Genomic DNA, 22,113 nt, shown 5'->3' with positions numbered 1-22,113 from the left:
CTCAAAATATAATATGGAAATATATGAACGACTTGCTGCTGTTTTAAGCCAATGAATCCACTTAGATTTCGCCGTTTAACAAGTTCTATCAATTTAGCATATAAGCAAATATAAGCGATTCCTAAAAACGTTTTTGCAAACTTGTCATACATCGTAATATTAAAAATTGAGTTTTATCGACAATTTCACTCTAGTGCGCAATCAAATAACTTTTGTTGTTCCGAGATGCAGAACTAATCTACCATTGGTAATGTAAGAGTATGGATATTACCGTAATGCTGCTCGAAAAAATAATTCTAACAACTTGTTCCCTGGTATACTTAGATATTTTCCAATTAAATGTAGCAATTTTTTAATATCTTAAAATTTAATTCTGTACAATGCACGTCTATTATGTTTATAATAATTGCTGTAAATGTACATTCAAAACAACTAAAAAATTCAAATTGAATGAGGGAGAGAAACGAAGGTCTCATAAAAAGTTAGTCAGTCCGCCGCTGGAACCTTGACATTTAGGGGAGGGCGGGGAGGGGTTGGGGACTGGGTGAAGCCCTGTTGCCTCTGCCAGGCTAGTTCAGGCTTTAGAGTAGTGGGGTAGGGTGTAGGGTACGCGGTACGGAGGGGTGGAGGGGTGGAGGCTGTCTGGGAAGGGTGCGTGGGAAAATAGAGATAGGGAGGGGGATACGGTGCACTATTGATCGGTTCCACCAGGACAATTCAGGACCTACGGTAAATTGATATGAAATTTGCTATACAAAGAGCCCTTTACGTAAAATAATTGCGGTCAGACTGATCAGAGACAATTTTGATTTGGTTTATTTAAACAGTTGCAGTTTTCAGCAACAACGTTGTAAAACTTCATAAACATCTTATTTATTTCAAAATATTAATAAAATTTCAACTGGATCATACGATATACTAGTCCCAGCAAAAGATCGTACGTGGCGTCATCCTTTTAGTATCTTCTAACTTTCGTTTTCAAACAAGACGCGTGAAAATGAACAAGACAATCAACGAATCAACCCATCCAAATGAATGAAATGAATTCCTAAAACATTCAATATATCCTTGTTTTTTATGTCTTAAAATTCCAACCACAAACTCATTTATTGTGCCTTTCAAAAGATATTATACTATTGATACTATTGTTTAATAAACTTAGTGAACCGCCCTTTGTACATTACGAATACTATACCAAGGCGACGCACCACGTCGTGTCAAATTTGGATTTGGGCCGCTAACAATAACACTCCTTTTGTAGATGGCGATAAGGATTAAATTCCCGCTTTACACCAGCCGCCTGTTTTGATTTAGGTATGCAAGAAAAATCATCGACCCAGAGTGTGATTAATTTTATTTTGCGAAGTTCAGGCACGGATATTCAAATAGTTTACGATCGTTCTCTGAAGAACTTAATTTGCCACATTATTATACATAAGTAGGAGATTTTGAAAATTAAGGCAGTTTTTACGGGTCTGTTACTTTAATTTTCCTAGGCTTATGAAGAGACTTAGCACCAAAATGCTCTATTATTTCAAAGGGCAAGATGTCTTTTACTCGCAGTATTTAATTACACCAACTAAAATATCGATCAAATTTTCAGACCAAAAATACACGATTTTGCTTATTACTTTGCTTATTTGATTATTACTTCGAAATTACCCTTTGAATTACAACAAAACATAGCCAACGATGAAATCTATTCAAAATATTCGTTTTAATGTGGGAACCGAACCGCGAGCCAGAACACGGGTCAAGAACAAATTCTTTCCTCCATGAAACGAATCAACCGGTTCGCGCTGTTTGCGGTTGTTTCGTTCCTTTCCCATGATTCGTTGTTCGCAAGTGTATACGCACCATAAGAATTGCACAGATAATCTACATGATTAAAAGAGGAACTAGCGAACAACTCAACAATCAAGTTCTTGTAACTCACCTGTAGGTGTATTTAACCTTAATAATATGAAGAAAATAAATTTTAAAAATGCAATCCTTTTTAAATATAATATATTATATATTTTATGAAACACATACATACAAATTACTTTTTCTATCAATTATTTACAAAATTATACATTTTTGGCCGTGCACAGTATGTAAAAGTAAAATACACATTTTAGGATTAATTAACCCACCTCTAGTCCAGTCGGTGGGGAGTTTTACCTTGCAAAAGGTTAGGTAGTAGCGATTTTGATATTTGTTGTTAAGATTGGGACTCTAAGGAAAAAAAAAAGTTTTCGACCTTGGGAGGGTCGAGCTCGACCCGCCATCTTGGATTGAAGGTGCCAAAATTTGTTTTTTTCAAAATAATTGTGAAGTGGTCATTTTTACAACCAAATTGTTAAAAGCAAACTTAAAGACAACTAAATTATCTACATTTTTTGTTAAAAGTATTTTTTTGTAAGTCTAATAGATAATGAGTTACAGTGGCGGAAATGTGAATATTTTTCTAAAAATGATGAAATTCCCAACTTTGTAATTTTTTCGGGTTATTCATTACATATTTATAATGATTTTGTAAACTCATTTCCACACCACCATGAGGTATAGAACATGGCGCATTTTTTTATTGTGGTATCTCCAGTAGGTCTACTCCACAGATATACCAGCGATGGTAGATTTCGAAATTATGTTACATTACTATGAATTATGTTACTATAAATTATGTTACTTAATAACAGTCTTCGTCACCAATGTCATCATATAACTCATTGCCTGTGATACTGAAATTCTGGGCTTCCATTGACAAAATCTCTTCTTCTTCGTCCTCGACATCGATGTGAACCTCTAGTGAATTTCAGCATGTTTGACCATTACAGCACCCACATACAATAGAACACTTCAATCCAGCTTTCCTGCAGCTACATGCAACGCCGCATCCTTTTTTACAATTGCATGAAATAAATTTTAATAAAGTCTCGGGTGCTGGTTTCTTTGTCATTCTTACTGGAACAAGCCCGTTGGTGTCACGTTTCCAGCCCAAGTTTCTGGATTTTTTTGGATTCCATACCATTTTTGGACTTGGTGGTACGTTCTAAATGCATGGTACCGTGCAGCGTCGTTCGTTGGTGGCAAAGAGGTAAGATTGAATTTGCTTTTTGTTGTCGACTTTGCGAAACGTTTGTAGCGGACTTCTTCCAAGGTTTCCTTATCCATGTCACCCCCGTACAAAGCAACAAGAAAGTGTGTTTTTGCAACTGCTATGTCTTCTGGTGTTGCATCATGTTGTTTGAAGATTCCTATCATGGCATTGAGTCTTGTGTCGTTTTGCACAAGCGAACAAAATTTTGTTTTTCCTTGGTTGAAGAAGGACGATGTTGTATCGCAGCCGCTAAATGCCTTAAATGCCATGAAGAAACAGAATATTCTCAGCCGCCTCTTTGTATTTCACACTATTCGCGGAACACAGCCTTTCAAAAGTTTTGCCTCTCCCGGGTTTGGGAAGATATATACTACTTTTGGGTGGTGCTAATGCTGTCAGCAGAACTAGGAGATCAACGTCTTCGCCAATAATGAAAACAGCGTCATATGATGAACACAAGGAAATCGCAGTATTGACTATCAACTCATCAGCATCTTCTTCAGCCTGCTTAACTGTAAAATCATCCTGTATAAATTGCTTTGTAAGCATCGAAATCAGACGGACTTTGTTATTTTCATTGGCTAAAAATCGTTCTTGTGAAACTTGAACTGGCATTGTTTCATCGAAAAGAACATCTGCAGACATGATCATCCAGGCAACGTCCTGTAACCAGGACTCAATCAGTGTTGCCAAGTCAGCTGTAGACTAGGATCCCACTATAACAAATCAACGTCATCGAGTACACGTATGATGCTATATAAGTATATTGTAACGTAGAAATACGTTAAAATGATATTGTGTTTTTTTTTTTTTTTTATTATCAATATATATTTTTATTATCAATATATATATTGTGTAATATGTTCGTACAAAATTTATCAAGAAAACTGGAGTTTTACAATTTTTTGTCAAAATTTTCTTTTTTCAACCGCTGTAACTCGTTACCTATTAGACTTACAAAAAAAAATTTTCCACAAAAAATGTAGATAATTTTGTTGTCTTTAAGTTTGCTTTCAACAATTTGGTTGTAAAATCAACCACTTCATAATTATTTTTAAAAACCAAATTTTGGCACCTTCAATCCAAGATGGCGGATCGAGCTCGACCTCCCCAAGGTCGAAAACTTTTGTTTTTCTTTAGAGTCCCAATCTTAACAACATATGTGAAAATCGCTACTACCTAACCTTTTGCAAGGTGGAGCCCTTTTTTATCCCCCACTGACTGGACTACTCTGCTTTTCAACTTTTCACCATTTGCACTGAGCTTTTCATGTTCAAATACGTATAAAATATTACTATAAACTGGACCCTTTCTTTCTTCGTCAAACTCCTCCATGTCACAAAATATTCCTGCTTTGGTCTTATAGTTGAAAAACGTTTTATAAAATTTGCAAACCGTTTTACATAAGATATTTAATGGTAAGGTCCTATTTTTATTCATCTCAAATATAAATAACTTGCATCCCTGGGAATCTCTCTAGAAACATTTAAGATTTTAGTAATACGTACATCAGAAATAATTAAAATGCGAGCGTCGAAATAGTTTTAATAGAAAATTAGTTGCTCTATTTAAAAAAATAACAATTTCTTGCGGCTTTCACATACTCTCTTAGATATATAAAAACAGTGGTGGCTCGCTTGAGATATGGTAGCTTGATCGATGACCTCCCAAAAATATACTGCAATTATATTAAATTTAATAAAAATGGATTTATCAAACTACCCGATTATTATCGGGTGGATTCGTATAGTAATAGCAGGTTCCAAATAAAGAACTATTGCATATATATCAACCGTGGGTCACTTTAAATTTTGTCCCCTAAGTTATATCCTTTCTTTTTCTTTGCAATACAGACAAAGGATGTAAACACTATCACACGTAAAAAAAATCATATCATAAAAAAATATTTTGAAGTGAGTTTCGGTCATGACCGCGGTGAGAATCTGTGACCTAAGATTATTAAGGTATTGGAGGGAGATCTCAAAAAAATCTCAATCGAAACTTTTTTGTGTGATAAACAATAGTCAACGTTAAAGCGGTGCTGCCAAGATCTCTTATATATGTGAGGATATTGTGTCAGCGCTTTATTAGCAGCAGACTAGTAGCAGTCCAGGTATGTGGACGGATGACGAACCTCTTGCTGTGCAGTGGTGCTGCCAAGGTCTGTTATCTAGGTATGTGAGTATATTGTTTCAGCGCTTTTTAGCAGCAGATACATACCTGGACGGATGGCGAACCTCGTGCTTGCACTGTTGGTGGACGCGGTGGACTCTCTCGCTGCAGCAGCTGGTCCAATTTCTTCACCACCTTGCTGCAGAGTCTCCATCTTCTATATTCGTGTCACCTGTTCCTGTACTTCATTTTACTTAACTTAACTTTATTTTTGTAATATTTATTTTTTTGTAATACCTGCATCAACTGTAAAGCGCCCCTGAGGTGATATCTCACAATAATAATAATGCATTGATCTCAATGTAGCCATGTGAGAGGTTTATTTATGGTAGACATCTTGAATATTAGTTCGCGAAATCATGTTTATAATTGTTGACGTAATTTGCATGGATTCATTTAAAATTTCAAATTCTGTGGATATCGTATAGAAAGAAATCGCTAACAATTATTGAATCACAAGCATTTTCGTGATGAGTTTTTGTATGCTATGAAATGAATGTACAGCTATTTTTGCTTTCATTGCTTACTTTTTAACTCAACTGATAAGACTGAGTATTAGTGATTTAAAAAAAAAAAAAATAATTTAAAATTTAATTTTAAGAATTATTTATATGTGTATTTTTTCGATTGATCTCCCACTTCTGGACCCCTAGAGCCGCCTCTGACTACAAAAGTAAACTCCATTTTTTCAGAACCGAAATACAACACCTTAAACTTTAAAATAACCCAAAGCGTCGCGCCGCAAGAAGCGAATAAATGCATGTAAACATTTAAACTAATTATCGGATTTTGGGACTCTGGTATTAGTTCTGTTAATCACCCCCCATTAAGAATGCATTTGTCACATGACGTCATCGTTCAAAGATTCCAAAGTGATATTCCTTCTAGCTAGTATGGCGCGAAACACAGTGCAAGGTTCCCTGCTGCATACTAAGGACGGGTTGTTTCGGAGAATTTGAACAATTCATCAAATTTCAACATTCATTTTCGGGTTCTGTGAAAGTCCTATTCAAGTTCTGTTATTATATCATTGTAGGCTAGTTGCTTGACAAAACTGAAATAAAAACAGAACTTGAAAAAATCTTTCACAGAACTTGAAAATCAACGTTGAAATTTGATGAATTGTTCAAATTCTCCGAAACAACCCGTCCTAAGTGTGTCGCTCTGTAAAAATGTTTCAGACCCGTACGCCATAATTAAAAGTAGGACATGCGTTTTAATGTTCAGAGGTTCAGACTACAGACGCACGAACACGTGATGCTGATCTAAACAAGCTGAGAGGTGATTCAGGTGAAATACGCCTCAATATAATATGGCTGACGTGAAGTGCAATCGTCGCAATGTGACTCACCCATTATTATTTGGTAGGTAACATCTTGTAGTCATCTATGACTCACTACCGAAATCAATTAACTTTATCTTATTGTTCCAAATTTTTAGTACTAGCCTACGTTAGGCTCTGAACTCGGAACATTATTAAATTTAGATGTAGTCGGCACGTGGGTGGTTTATTTATGGTCGCCACCACGACTTGGTCAAGATACCTACCACACGGTCAGGGCCGACTCTGATGCCCTGAGCCTAGGGTTGCCATCTCTAAAATTTGGCAACCAGGACAAGAGGCGTGAAAACCCCGGATTTTAGAGCCCATAACCCGGACATGTCAACAGGTTTTTTTAAACACAGTCAGTGTAATAAAAACAGTTTAAAATTTCATATATCAACTTTTTATTTATTTTCAGACCTTAAAATTAAATTGTGTCATCTTTTATCATCATTTTAAATGTACCCAACAAAACAAAATCTTATTACAGTTTGTTACACATTGTTTTCATAATCAGTTAGAATTTTTTTCATTCTTAGGCTAGCTTTAGACTTGTAAGCTTTTTCGTAAATTTACGACTTCTAGCCAATGGGCATATTGCATTTTGAAAATCCAATATGCCCATTGGCTAGAAGTCGTAAATTTACGAAAAAACTTACAAGTCTAAAGCTAGCCTTAAAATAAAACATAAATTATTAATATACTCTGTTATGAAAACTAAACCTTATTAAAGTATTAAACTTAACAAAATTCAATTAAATTTTTACAAAAATTTTAAAAATACTGGGATCATTTTATTATTCAGTCTTACAATTTTTTAGGTAACTCTTTAAACTGAATAATAATTATTATCTTTAAATTTGTATCAGCAGCCATTTACACAACAAAATACCTCTTAATATAATATGAACTAAATTCAGTCTTCTTAATTCTTAAGCAACAAAACTGACAATTTTTTCAAGTTGAGACTTACTGGAATGTAAGTTACATTATTAATTTTTTAAAACATAAAATATCCACAGTCCGTGTGTGGCGGGCGGCCCAAGACTTTAAAATTTTAAACCCCTACTACAAATGAAACCCCGCCCGGACGCTCCCCGGACGCCTTCTAAACTAGGACAAATCCGGGGAAACCCGGACGGATGGCAACCCTACCTGAGCCAAACTGCGCGAGTAAAATTTTGGCGCCCCTTGTCAAAACCAGTAGACGCCTAGGTAGGTTATCACTGTAATCAATAATATTCAGATGATTTTTTATATTTGTGTAGTGCAGTTTTTATGAAAAATAATCTCAAGGGAGACTGTTAGGTTTTAGGTATTATCAGCGCCTTGACAAAAAGTCAAATCGGCGCCCGGTATAATCCAATGCTGCATAAGGCCGGCCCTGCACACGGCGGAACAAAAGATGTTCTACATGACAAGAAAAATGGTGCTATTGATAAATATATAAAATATATCTTAGTTGTAATCTAATGAAGTTGAAATTTTGTACTGTACAATATCATGCAATAATTTAAATTTAAAAAATAATAATAATATTCTGTCATTCCAAAAAACGCGGGTATTCATAAAGTAGTCACATAAAGTGAGGTCCACCAATTCTATAGACCCAAATCTTTGAAATTATTTTTAAAATGTCACCAGAAAATATTATTACTTCTAAAAAAAGAAAAAGAAATTCGTGGGTAGTACCTACAAATAACTTCTGTGGCAATAATTTCAGGCTGAGCATGAAACTCAAACATGTAACTTGTTAGTAATCATTTATAAATGTTACTGTTAAAATTATTCTCTTTCGAGAGGTAAAATGATAACCAAAGTAAATAAATAAAATCGAATTATTTTGTGTAAATAAAACAGCAATAAAAAATAACTATTATTATTTGAATCATTACATGACTGCCATCTCGCGGAATTAGATGGAACACTTGATAATCATAATTTTTGTCTTTGCAGATTCCTCTAAACTTCTTTCGAGAAATAGGTATGCAAATTTGAGAAAGTGAATGGTATTATTTATGCCCGAAACCCCAGCAATGCCCCAGCACAAAACTGAGGTTGGAACAAAAGTTTAATCCTGTTTATTTAAAATATTATTTATTATGTAACAAAATTCGTTTGCACAGAATGTTTGAATTTAGTTTTTGAATTTTTTGAATAAGTTTCTTATAATATGGTAGATGTCTTTACAGCGAGTTTGTGAAGACTCAAATTATGCCAAACACTAGTAGAATTGAAGCTTACGAGGAGCAAATTTATTTCCCATCTTTTCTATTAACAGTTACAACCAATTTCAACTGTATTGATAAAAAATTAAATAAAACATAATTATCTAGACAATGTCCATGTTATGTACTTCTTATTTAATGTTGAAAGAACTTGCCATACTGACAAAATTGGGGATGCCATATACCTACTACAGCATCGCTTGGGCTAATAAAACTTTAGGTTCCACTTTTGATTTTTATGAATGGAAAAAAAGGCTAAAAGGGCGCGAAAATATTTTTTTCGACTTGATTACGAAGCAATGACTTTTCTCTACTTTCTATAAATGTATTACATATATACAGGGTGTATCGGCACGTACCCGACAAACTTTAACCAGCTATTCCTTAGCACATTTGGAGTAAAAAATGTTATGGGCACTTTGCTGTCCGGTAACATTTTTTTTAAATAAAAAAATTATTATTCATATTTTCACCACATGTCACCAATGTTTTATCCTTTGACAAAGTTTGAAAACCCATCTGGCAATATTTTGTTCGAGTTTCGTTGAATAATTTACGTACGTACCTACGTTGGCGCGCTTTTACAATCACAACGAAATGCACGGCACCATTCGTCTCATTTTTAACTATTATTATTTAGTGTGTACGAAAGAGCGAGGACACTTTTTGACACACTTGCTAATAACAGCTGTTGAACGCGAGAAACAATGCAAATGACAGTGACGGAGTGTGGATTTTTTTATTTATTTTTTGTTTTTAATGGAAAAAAAATGTTAGCGGACAGCAAAGCGCCCATAACATTTTTTACTCCAAATGTGCTGAGGAATAGCTGGTTAAAGTTTGTCGGGTACTTGCCGATACACCCTGTATATATATAAACCTTCCCGAATAAATTCTCTAAATGATAGTGAAAACCCTATCAAAATCCATTGCGTAGTTCAGAAGAACTAAGCACACAAACATACAGATGTGGATAGCGACTTTGTTTTATACTATTTAGAGATTAAAAATCATTACCAACCCCAACTTCGTCTATTTACGATAGTACTGGGTCGATAGTGAATGACCTGCTCATTGAAACCCTCTCACGAGCGGGTTATTTTTTCATCAGCACGTGGGTCTCGCGACCCACTCTCACAATCTACTATCGCCCCACGATATAATTTGGCAACCACCTCTGGTCTGGAGCCCCAAAATACCTGAAAAAAAGACTGCAGAAACAGGCGGTCCGTTTGATAGATTCCCCTATCTTAAGAGGCGGATTGCACAGGCGTCAGGTAGGTATGCTGTCCTTGTTCTACCGGTATTACAATAGGAAATGCTCTGAGGAAATAGTGTCATTGATCCCTTCAGCACCGGAGCATAATCGGGATACACACACCCAACATTTGTACACGGTTGGCATTTGTCACATGAGAATGGGTCGCTTCTATGACCCATTCTTGAGTTCAACAGCTCGGCTGTGGAACGAATTGCCGGCCTCTGTGCTTCCTCCCTTCTTCAACATGGGTCTAAGGGAAGTAACTTTCCTCAGGGATTCCTGTGTGGAGTCAATGTAAAAATTAAAATAAATGTTACCTCCCTAAGACATAGGAAAGTGACAAGTAATCGGGTTTCGGGCTGTGTAAGGTTGTTCGGTGGTAAGGCGGCCGGCGATGTGCCCGTAAAACATGCTCGAAGAGCGGGTTTTCGCAACAAACCCGCTCACGATGCAAGTGGGTCGTGTTAAGCAATAGATTGACCCAGTTGTACTTTAGGATCTGAAATCTTATAAACAATATGGTATGTACTTACCTTCCTTTCTAATCAATCATCGGTATTTTGTTGTTAGCTGCTGAAATTAAAAAGGGCATTTAAAAGCCGAATCTGACCTTGAATAACTTTTTCGCTACAGTGAGGTAAAATTTGCCTATTTGTATTATGTAGTAGCGATGGGCATATAAATAACTAGCTAACATGTACCCCACGTTGTTGGGGGTTATCCTTAGGTGATGGATGTATACCATAGCGGACTTTTCTTTTCTGTAGGTCTTTAAGATATACAATTCTGTAGTACATTATTTTGACATATCTCATAAGGTTTAGCCAGTTTTAGCAATGTAAGCACGTGAAAATATTTTTTTTACAACCAGATCGCAAAACATCAATTTTTCTCTACTTTGTATAAATACAATATGCATGTATTATATATATATAAACCTTCCAAAATCCCAAAGAAAACCCTATCAAAATCCATTGCATAGTTTAGAAGAACTAAGCGCACAAACAGACAGACTTGTTTTATAGTATTAATCAAATTATGATCAGTATACAATAGGGATATTTTCCTTAGGTAAATAAAATCAGTACCTAAAATAAAGGCCATAGCTTTCAATATTGTTTTCGTGATAATCTAAGTCAATATTGTTAAATTGTCACTTAACCTAGAAATGCTTTTTCTTTACAACCCGTATGCATCGTACGACTATGCTACGGACATGATCCCAGTTTGGGAGTTGAGAGAACTCAAATAAACTGTATTCGTAAAAAAAAAAATACATATCTAATGATGCCGATTTCATTTCAATTGGCTAAGGTGCTCCATTTCACATATCTGAATAGTAAAAACAAAATTAAAAGTAGTGCTTAATATTTCTTAATCTCTTAAATCCTTGTAGAGACTTGAATTCAAGTCCAGCTCCAACTATATACAAGACTTTCATTGGCAGTGGAATTCAATTCGAGCATATAATAAGGGTTACGAAAATATAATATGTATTTGCATCTCTGTTTTATTTCAACATATGAATTTTAAAAGTCACTGGTATCATCATTTGACTATTAAAATATTTTGAAAAGGGATCGTGAGAATCACCATCACACAAGGGATTGAGATTACTGATCAAAATACCAATGTTTACACCTCTTCAGCAAAGAACTAACAGGGAGAAAATAATAATCAAAATTACATAAAAAGTTCTGTATTTGAATATTAGTTATAAATGAATATAGTAATGAACACCCCGCAGATCAAAAGCAGTCTATTTCCACAAGTGGCAACACCTCTATCTCAGGTATTAACACTGGCGGCACACAAGGGGATCACACACTAGTATCCCTTAAAGGCTAACGTGTCGAGCATAGCACACAGGCACTGCACTATATTGGTGGACATTAACACATCCACCTTCTCTTCCAGATGTCTCTTTGGGTCCTGTTTGCCCACGTTCTTGATGGCCAGCTGCTCCGGAGTCATCTTCTCCTCGTCCTCCAGAGCCTTATTGTAATTCTTGGCGAGTTCCAGCATGTCGGCGACAGTCGTCTGATTAAGACAACTGTGTTCTTTGTAGTCGGCCAAAGTCAAGCCGTCCATCCAAGACTTCTTGTGGAGGTTGAGGAGCATCTTCTGTTCCAGTTCGTTTTTCCTATAATTGATGCTGATGGAGTAGTAGTGTCGATTGAGGCCGTGGATGAGGGCTTGCACGGAGGGCTTCTGCAGGTGGCCGAGGTTGGAGGTGGTCTGGCGAGGCTCCTGTCCCAGCACCATCATGTTAGGGTTGATAAGGCGGAATGCGTCGATCACCACCTTGCCCTTCACCGACTGGATGGGGTCCACTACCACGGCCACGGCGCGCTCCGAGAGCGCCTCGAATGACTGCTGCGTGTTTATGTCTACACCGGACAACCAGCAGCCGAACCCGGGATGGGAGTGATACCTGCAAAATTAAAACATTTATTTATTATTACTGAAATTGTTAAAAGAAAAACCAACAGCTGTATTTATCCGAAAATGGACTATCAATGCCAAAAACCCAAAAGGAACCGGAATAATAATATTAGGCGATCCAGTGACGGCAGTCTAGGGACAGAATAACCGGGACAGGAATATCAACCAATTAAACTCTTAGAAGCATTAGCCTCTCAGAAGCTCGGCGTACTGAACAAGGCCCGCAGATACTTTAATAGTACTCGACTGCTGTGCCTGTACAAATTGCAATTACGCCCCACTTTTGAAAGTGTCAGTCACCTTTCGTCTGGAGCTACAAAATACTTGAAAACTCTTGACTCTGTGCAGAAACAGGTGGCCCGTTTGATAGATTCCCCTATCTTAACAAACTGATTGCAATCTTTAGAGCACAGGCATCAAGTAGGTAACTATGTTTTCTTTGTTCTACCTGTATTACAATGGAAGATGCCCCGAGGAACTAGTGTCATTGATCCCTTCGGCACCAGCGCATAGTCGGCAAACAGACCAAACGAACGTCCAACATATGTACTCAGTTGAAATTTGTCACATTAGAATGGGTCATTCTACGACACGTTCTGGAGTTTAACAGCTCGGCTGTGGAACGGTTTGCCAGCCTCTATGTTTCCTCCTTCCTACAACATGGGGTCTTCACTCCTTCTTCTCCTGAAAAAGACCCTCCACACAGCATCCACAAAGATCACATAGGCCCTTAGGAAAATAATTTCCCTACTCTTGTGTGGAAATGAAAAAACAAGAAAAGTCCTCACCAGCCCACCACCATCTCGGGTCTGCCAGTCTGCTTCAACATGTCTAACATCTTGGCTTGGAACACAGGGTCGACGGCCTCTACAGACACGCCGGTTCCCGTCTGTGGCATGGCAAACACGTCAATCACACGCACCGTGTAGTCGTCAACAAACTCACCTGGAATTATATTTTACATTATACATTTATTATTATGAATATCAATTTAATGCATATACATCTTTAGAACAAAAGAAAATTTATGGTTTTTTAAACATTAGCTCCACACATGAGGGCCTTAGCAAAATAATTACCTCAGGGACTATGTCATCTTTGGGGATCCTATGTGGAGGGTCTTTTGATGAAAAGGAATCAGAGAAAGTTCTGGGAAGGAAAAAGGTATGAGGGGTGGGTTGGAATCTAGGGGGAAATGTGTCCAGGAGGGACAGACGTATGAATTCATCCCTCCACTGCGGTGCAAGACCATGGGTCGAGAGAGTCTGGCTGGAGAGGTTAAAAGATCTCCCTCAATCTGTCTCTCCGGATTCAGCCCGCCACGCAGCAGGTAGGTGAACGCATCCAGCGCCAAGACCTAGATTAACCTCAACCCATGAACCCGGGCACCCCTGTTAAGTCACCAAACGTAGCGAACCACTCGGGGTGACCTATGGCAGGGGTTTGGTTATGGTTATAATAAATAGTTCCCGGGGCGGCGGTACCCGTACCCGCCTCCCAAATAGAAAATATATTAATTATTTTCCTCCTTAATATTAATGTTTCAGTGACTTGTTTAAACTTCACATATTCAGGAATATTTTGCTATTATTTATCATTAAATTTTTTCATAAATTCTCCCATACATAATGTTATGATGTTCAGTGACCGAATGCGTACAAAACTACGAAACGTACTAGTATCTAAAAATTGCTATTTTCTTTCTAAGTTCACAAACAATGAGCTAAAACAGGTATGGAAACCAAAATTGGTTATTTACATCGATGAACTTGCACAATTCTTCAGCAAGTTGTACAGTGAATCAATATAATATAGCACAACTAGTGTTGATGAAATATACTAAAATGAGAACTCACCCAACATCAGTCCCATGACTTCCATGGGTACTCCAGCTCTACCGTGCTTTAACATCTTTAGCAGTGCCAGTGAGGATATGTAAACCTGTTCAGCGGTGTCCACGACGGGGGCGTCGGTCGGTGGAGGCGCCTGAGAGAGCCCTGGCATCCCACCGCCTAACCTCAAAATTCGATCCATTTTCTGCAAGTAATCGCCAGATAAACATCACAAAAAGAACGTACATAACACTGTAAATAAAACATAACTAAGCAATTGAACTTAACACAAATCATTTATGAACGTCCCTGATATGGTTATTCAGTAAATCCAACAGTTATTCATATTCTTTAGTCAGAAAATATTTAAATAATTTCGAAAGAATTCCGGTAATATATTAAAATCCTACTTATTTGTAAACAAAATTAGTCGCATGAAAAACTTACTTTTTAATATGACTACACCGGGTTTACACTAGAAATATAGAAATGCAACGAACTGACAACTCACAAAACAGACAAATTGTGACAACCCAAAACTCAAATATGCAAGCTCACGGATATTCTAGAATCACGGAGTGTCAGAGTGAGACAGTGATTATGGCAACGATGGCTGGCGAAAAAACAGGACATGTACTTCCACGTAAAATGTCAGCAGGGCCCCACGGATTAGGTGAGAAATTTGTTCCGAGAACTAAAAATTTGTATTAAAACAATTTGTATTGTTTGACCAGTCTTTTATAGAGTTCTATTCAAAATATTGAAATTGTACCGATCAGTGTTGCCAACAAATAAACTCCGTGGTATCAGCCACTAGGTACAAAAATAATAAACTAGGGGTTAGTTGGAAATTAAACTTGTCAACTACAGCGTACCTACCTACTAAATTGAAATAAAAATAATACCTACATTTTTTGTTGCACATGTGAGTGGTTTATTTATGTTAAGGCCCCAGTACACATTCGGCCAACGCGTGCGGCGAATGCGACCGGCAGATTTTCGTGATACCGTTCACACATTCGCGTGTTCATTCGGCGTTGGTCGCTAGATGAAGATGGACGTTAGGGCGACTGCGGCCGCTGCGATATACTTTTACAGCGCTTTCAAATTTTTTTTACTTGTGCACCAGAGAAGAGTGATTAAAAAAAGATGGCGCAAAAGAAGATGGTGGATGCTGAGTATTCATCGAAACAGAACAAGGTAAATCAAATTTTGTTTTAATTGTTACTATCCTATTTTGAATGTGTGTACTTCTAGAGTATTCTGCCACCCCTTTGTGAAAATATAGGCGTGACGGTATTTTTTTTTATTATATAGAATTAAAAAAAAACATTTTTTTAGGGAGACCATGAACAACCAACTTGCCGAGCTTCTAGCAGAGCCATCTGGAGAGTTTGAAAACTTCGTACGATTGTCACCTACTGACTTTGAATACCTCGTACAAAAAATTTCCCCAATCGTTTCAAAACAGGACACAAAATGGAGGGAAGCTATACCAGTAAAAATACGGCTAGCAGTGACTTTAAGATTCCTAGCTACCGGGGACAGTTACAGAAGTCTGCACTATCTGTTTAAAATGTCAAGCCCAGCCATCTCACGCATAGTGATTGAAGTCTGTTTAGCACTCAATGAAGTGTTAAAAGATATGATTAAGGTAGGTAAAAAAAAAGGTTTTATTTTTAATCAATTATTTATTTCAAGATAATACTTAGCTTATTTGTGTTGACAAATATTTGACTCAAATAGGTTTCAATTAATTTGTTTTTTTTTATGCATCTCTATATGCTCGATAAAGAATATTTTGTGATGGAGTTGCGTCAGTTTCTGAAGAATTGTACCCTTCGCACGTGTAACTGTGATCATCAGTCATAGTATGTTGAGAGACTTCTGGTATACTTATTACAACAGGAGATTCTTGCTGTTCTTGTGACGGTGGATGGGTTGGGTTGGGTGAAGATTGTGACGTGTATATTTGTGCTGGGGCTAAAACTTCATTGGAAATTATTTGAACTCGTCGAGGTAGAAGTTGATTAGGAACATAATATGTAGATGGTGGTGTACTTGCTGAAAATGGTCAGTTTTGAGGGGAAGAAGGCGGAGGAGGCGAGCATGACCATTCAGATCGGTATAAATTTTGAGAAGATGGTGGACGAATGACATATGAATTTTGAGAAGAGGGCGGACGAATGAAGTATGAATTTTTAGGAATCATTTGTGATTATCGACGTCTGTTTAACAACATGTTATCTATATCTAACATGATTTCTTCTCTTTCAATCTCTTTATATTTCCTCAGTTTTGTTGCAAGAAGTTTTCCATATAATTCGCATGGATCATCTTCTCGTGTTGAAGAATCTTTAGTAAGGACTTGATTTAAAGTGTTGAAAGCATTTGACATCTCTCTGCTGGCCTCTGCTAATTCTGGCGGATTTTTGCAACGTCGCTTTGTAGCTGGAACTTTTCCTGGATTACTGTTACTCCCAGCTACGGAGTTGTTTCCTTGACTATCATCTTGTTCATCTAGTGTATCTTCTACAGAATATGTCGATGATGAGGCCTGTAAAAAAATAACTTGTTAAAAACATGTTGAAATTTTTTTAATAAATTTTTTAACTCGTTAAAAACTTTTTTTTCAGATGCCTGAAACTGCAGACGAATGGGTTAACAAGTCAGAAGGATTTACTTTCCCCCATTGCCTTAGGGCTATAGATGGCAAACACATAACTATACAATCACCGGCAAAGAGTGCGTCTGACTATATTAACTATAAAGGCAGCTTCAGCAATGTTCTACTAGCTCTAGTTGATAGTAATTATTGTTTTTTGTTTGCCGATGTAGGATGTAAAGGTCGGATAAGTGATGGCGGCGTATTTAATCAGAGTGTTTTATGTCAAAAACTATCTTCTGGCACTATGAATTTACCACCTCCGAGCCCACTTCCGGATGGCGACAATGATATTCCGTTCGTATTTTTAGGAGATGGAGCATTTGCGCTTAGTAGCCACATAATGAAACCTTTTGCAGGCCACCATGCCCAAGGATCCCCGGAAAGAATATTTAATCAGCAATTGTCTCATTCTCGTGTAAAAGTAGAAAATACTTTCGGCATCCTATCCAACAGGTTTCGAATTTTTAAAAAAGCTATAGCTCTGGAAACCCCTTTACGAGCCTCTATTATTTCAATGTCTTGTCTACTTTTACATAACTTCTTGAGATACAGTAGTTCATCTCGGAATATTTATACACCCCCAGGTTCATTTGATACTTTCATTAACGGAGAACTTGTACGACCAGGTTCATGGAGAAATGAAAATAGAGATAGTGCTTTGTTGCCACTACAAAATGTGCCACGTAGACCTACCCAAACAGCAACCCAGATACGGTTGGATTTTATGAATTATTTTTGTAGAAACAGTATAGAAAATAATTAAAATTTGTCAAAATAAATATGTTGTTTTACTTACACTGTTACCCTCTGTGTTAATAATGCTGGAACATTCATAAACGTCATTTAAAAAATTGTCCATTGCTTCATAAAACGGCCAAATTGGGTTGTAATATTCCTCTTCACCCATGCCGGATTTAATGGACTGGATTTTCTTCCTACGATGAATTCTGTACGTTGCCATTAACGACTCCTTCTTTTTTTTAATTCACTTACAGGGATATTCATACTGTCTGCAATTCTACTCAAAGCATCATTAACCTGAAATAAAAAAAGTAGTTAGGAACTACTAGCTCTAGTTGATAGTAAAAACGAAAAAAGTAGCTAGGAACGGTATACCTATAGACAAATTAATATCGCAACTAAACATGTATTATTTTATGTAGTGAGGCAAGTTACTTACTCTGTTTTTATTTTTGTGTTGCTGGTGTTTGGGGTTCCATATAATGGATTCATTATGATAATAATCAATGAACCTAAACAGTTCTTCGTTACTCCATGGCGCCATATTCGCGACACGACACTACAGTCTACTAAATATACCAAACCACACACGTCCACTCCGGCCGACGCGCAACTATGAACTGAACGTTCGGCCAATGTGTGAACGCTCTTTGCCGCTCGCGCCAAATTCCTTTGATTCGTGCACGAAAAACCGACACTCATCGGCTCGCCGGCGAGCGTTGGCCGCAAACGCGAAATTCACACAAAATGGCCCAGTACACATTCGGCCAACGCGTTGGCCGCACGCGTTGGCCGAATGTGTACTGGGGCCTTTACACATTCTGTTATTCGAAGTTTCACTAGGCTCAGGTTCAAGAAGGATAAAAAAAATTTCACACTTTTTTAAATATAAATTTCAGTGGCTTGCATTGACATGGGTATGTAATGTATATTTTTACTTTGCACTTTTTTTTCTCTTTTATAATATCACTTTTTCATGGTAAAAAAAATCAACAAGTTTTTGTTGCTTTATCGAAATAATATTCATGATCGATAAAAATATGGTACTGATAAAAAAATATCAACTTACGCAAAAAAAATAAAACAAGCTCTGGCAACCATCGCAAAGTGATTATTATCGAAAACGATGGGAATTGGCCTGTTGGTTTTAGCATAAAAGTATCAATATTAGTATTATGCCATGCAAAATTAGGCATTTCTCACAGTTCAGAACTCCATATAAAATATATATATTTCTTATTATTACTGCCGGATAATTGGTTATACTTCTGTAGGATACGCTGGGAACTCAGCGAGAAATACAAAGATTTTATTTTTTAAAATACCTACATATTATTATTTATTTGACTTATTTTTCAATTCAAAATGACAAAGCGATATTCTATAATAGATCTCACACCACTGAAATTGAATAATGTGTATGTTGTATCTTTTCAGGGGAACCGGATGACCTTACTCTGAGGGTAGTAGAGTCAGAAGTTCTTATTCCTAAAATAATGCGAGATATAGCCAAGAAAGAGAAGTGTATTGCAGAAGTGAAGGCATTTGAAACATGTTGCGCAGATGCATCTCTATTAATGGTAGTCAAGTGCAGGAAAGAGAACACGGCACTGAGGGACTGCCTGACGGGGTGGTATCAGAATGAAGATTTCAGAAAGTTATGCACAGAACAGTATTTGAAGCAGAGGAGTGAATATCGAAGAACGGGTGTGTCAACAAAAAAACCCCGATGATTGAGCCGAAGAAAAACTGTTTAGAACATCAGTTGATAGCTGTGCCCGAGGAAAATTGCTACAACACACTCGCATTTTTAGTTTAAGATTTATTGTTTTATAAGTAGTTACATTAAAAATAAGAAGCAGTATCAACTAAACATTTTCATTTTCCATCATCGTCACAGAGTCTCTCTTGTTTGGACAGCCAGCGTCTCAATAAAACCTCCAGAATCTTAATTTGCCCTAAATTCTCTGGGTTTTCACATAAAACATCCAAACTCTCACCGTCTGGCACAATGACTTGGGCAATGAGAACTTCCTGCAAAAACAAAATTATTATTATTACTACAGATTACTCAAAGGAAATATGAAACCGTAAATAATTGTAAGCAAGTATTAACATAATATGTACCCTTGCACCATAAATCTCTAAATAGTATAAAAAAAAGTCACTATCCGCATCTTGTTTGTGCGCTTAGTTCTTCTAAGCTATGCAACGGAGTTTGATAGGCTTTTCACTATCATTTGGAGAATTTCTTGCGGAAGGTTTATAAATATAATGCATGGATGTTAAATTTATTGAAAGTAGAGAAAAGTTGAGCAATGCCGAGTTATTGATAAAGTTAACATGATTCTTCAAAACAATCCTTACCTTTAAAAGTATAGAAAATGAGAATATTGGAAAAGAATACATTATAAGAATATTGGAAAAGTATACGAAATGAGAAATTGGAAAAGTGGTAAAAAATAAACTTTAAACCGCTTTCAACAATTGGGAGTTTGAAGATACAATAGTAAGTAGTAGGTTTAGTTTGGATTCCCTGTAAAAATGCCTGTTTTTTTTAACTGTTTTCACTATGGTCCGTCCCAGGTGTCCTTCTGTAAGGGTAATTTATTTTAATAATATTTTGACTAACCTTTACGGCTGTGCCTGCCATACGCACTATTCCCAAAATAGTTTTCCAGTCAAATTTAGAGTTTTGTGTTTTGTCAATAGAATTTTGTGAGGTAATTACTTCAACAAGGACAATATAGCTGGCATGATAAAATGGTTGGCCTTCTTTGTACAAAACTGGAATCGAAAGTAAAAGCAACATATTATCATAGTATGTACCAACATTTTATTAAATAATCCATCCCTTCCGCTGTGGTATAAAATATGGGTCGAAAGATCAGCTAGAGAGGTCAAAGGATCTGCCTAAACTGGCCTCTCCCGATCTGGCCCACCACGCGGCTGGGGGGCAGGCGCATCCGCCGGCAAGACCTGAACACATCTCACCCGATGAATCTGGGCACCCCAGCTAAGTCAATAAACCTGTGGCAGAGGTATTGGTTATTTAAGAAATGGTTTTCGGGGCAGCGGTACCCATTTCCTCCTCCCAATAAGCGAACTATTCATAAAAATTCAAGTGTTATGGTCTTGATAGATGCGAAAGTAGTAGTGATTAAAAAATGAAGTTATAATTTCTTACGAAAATCTCCTCCGAATTTGATTCCAGGTTTGACAATCCACCCCTTTGACCGATAATAATGATAAACAATATATTTTATGCAAAAATCATCCTGTGTTTTGCAAAACAGCCGCCAAGTTGTATCCAAATCCAGAGGTTTCTCACTTTCGTCTAAGATCTGAAGGCAGCCGAGCCCGTAAGCCAAGAAATATGCTTCCTGTAATGTTAACACTAGGTTTTCTTGTAAGCTCGATTGGTCGATGTGTAACTTTGGTTTGAAGTCTTTGAAGTAATCGTCCTTGTCAGAATCACTATCCGGAAGAACGATCACGGAGTTTGGAGGGAAGTGTAGATCGTGGATGGACATAGCATCTTCATCGCACTCTCCTTGGCGTAATTCCAGTGAAGGTTCTTCTGGATTAGATTTGGCGCACTCCACATCTATTATAGAGATTGTGTTGCAGCTGGTACTCGGCTGAGTAAGATCTAAAGTTTCACTTTTATTGTGGGTCATATTTTCTTCGTCGCTTGAAAGAACATTAATAATTAATTCAGACTTTTCTGGTACATTTTTCGCCTCGGACGTTTTCTTTTTATCATAAGTGACGATATTTTCAATGGTTGAGTGAAGTTTGTAGATATCATCCAGTAGGTCACTGTGGGAACTTCTTGATAACCTTTTATTCCTGTTTTTACTGCAGTCAATCTTATTCATCCATTTCTTCCTATGCAAATATTGCCGCTCTTTTAGAAAAATTGGCAATTTGGAATGATTCCGCATTATGTATGGGCGCGACCTGGAGTTAGAACCTTTGCCGAAGTTTCCCATATTGTGCAAGGCGCTTATTTCAGCGGGGGCTTTCACTACGACTCCGAAACCGTTGAAAATTCCCGTGCAAATAATCGGTACCCAGTTATCGATGGATATTCCTATTTCAGATTCGATGAAAATCGGGAAAGGTTGTTGTGATTCTAAATTACATTGCCTTTTCCTCTTCGGCTCTTTTAAATCCATATTGAAGGTTGTATAAAGTGATTATTAGCGTAATTGTATTACTGACGAAGACTACAGATTGATTTAGCTTCCCACGGACACTGAGTCGCACAAATAAACTACCGAATCGTCTGAGAACTTTTGTAAACAAATAAAACTACATTACCTCCTATTTGGATCGCTGACAGAAGAATGACAGT

The 22,113-nt window shown here is 37.0% G+C and overlaps 3 protein-coding genes across 3 annotated transcripts; 1 reads left to right on the top strand and 2 right to left on the bottom strand.

Moving 5' to 3' along the window:
• Positions 1–11,750: 11,750 nt before the first annotated feature.
• Positions 11,751–14,931, bottom strand: Rpn11 (regulatory particle non-ATPase 11). The gene is made up of 4 exons (XM_089636749.1): positions 14,792–14,931; positions 14,369–14,549; positions 13,301–13,457; positions 11,751–12,501 (listed from the first exon to the last, which is right to left on the bottom strand). The coding sequence occupies exons 2-4, from the start codon at positions 14,544–14,546 to the stop codon at positions 11,895–11,897; spliced, it is 942 nt and encodes a 313-aa protein (XP_089492875.1). The 5' UTR covers positions 14,547–14,549; positions 14,792–14,931; the 3' UTR covers positions 11,751–11,894.
• Positions 14,834–19,616, top strand: LOC149426097 (COX assembly mitochondrial protein homolog). The gene is made up of 2 exons (XM_089636873.1): positions 14,834–15,017; positions 19,191–19,616. Exons 1-2 carry the CDS (start codon positions 14,834–14,836, stop codon positions 19,484–19,486), a joined length of 480 nt encoding a protein of 159 aa, XP_089492999.1. The 3' UTR covers positions 19,487–19,616.
• Tsen2 (tRNA splicing endonuclease subunit 2) lies at positions 19,559–22,113 on the bottom strand. Its single transcript, XM_089636621.1, has 3 exons — positions 20,941–22,113; positions 20,386–20,540; positions 19,559–19,787 (listed from the first exon to the last, which is right to left on the bottom strand). Exons 1-3 carry the CDS (start codon positions 21,932–21,934, stop codon positions 19,632–19,634), a joined length of 1,305 nt encoding a protein of 434 aa, XP_089492747.1. The 5' UTR covers positions 21,935–22,113; the 3' UTR covers positions 19,559–19,631.

This window comes from Hesperophylax consimilis, chromosome 1, assembly GCF_061612785.1.
Source record: "Hesperophylax consimilis isolate HC1 chromosome 1, BYU_Hcon_1.0, whole genome shotgun sequence".
In the NCBI taxonomy this organism is placed as follows: domain Eukaryota; kingdom Metazoa; phylum Arthropoda; class Insecta; order Trichoptera; family Limnephilidae; genus Hesperophylax; species Hesperophylax consimilis.
This window is presented reverse-complemented; position numbering and strand designations above follow the sequence as displayed.

Coding starts and splice junctions, on each gene's coding strand:
- Rpn11 (XM_089636749.1), bottom strand. CDS start 14,546: ATGGATCGAATTTTGAGGTTAGGCGGTGGGATGCCAGGGCTCTCTCAG. Junction 13,458..14,368: donor AGTCATGGGACTGATGTTGG/GTGAGTTCTCAT, acceptor ATATAATTCCAG/GTGAGTTTGTTGACGACTAC. Junction 12,502..13,300: donor CCCGAGATGGTGGTGGGCTG/GTGAGGACTTTT, acceptor TTAATTTTGCAG/GTATCACTCCCATCCCGGGT.
- LOC149426097 (XM_089636873.1), top strand. CDS start 14,834: ATGCAACGAACTGACAACTCACAAAACAGACAAATTGTGACAACCCAA. Junction 15,018..19,190: donor AGCAGGGCCCCACGGATTAG/GTGAGAAATTTG, acceptor GTATCTTTTCAG/GGGAACCGGATGACCTTACT.
- Tsen2 (XM_089636621.1), bottom strand. CDS start 21,934: ATGGATTTAAAAGAGCCGAAGAGGAAAAGGCAATGTAATTTAGAATCA. Junction 20,541..20,940: donor CAAATTCGGAGGAGATTTTC/GTAAGAAATTAT, acceptor TTTCGATTCCAG/TTTTGTACAAAGAAGGCCAA. Junction 19,788..20,385: donor TGGCAGGCACAGCCGTAAAG/GTTAGTCAAAAT, acceptor TTGTTTTTGCAG/GAAGTTCTCATTGCCCAAGT.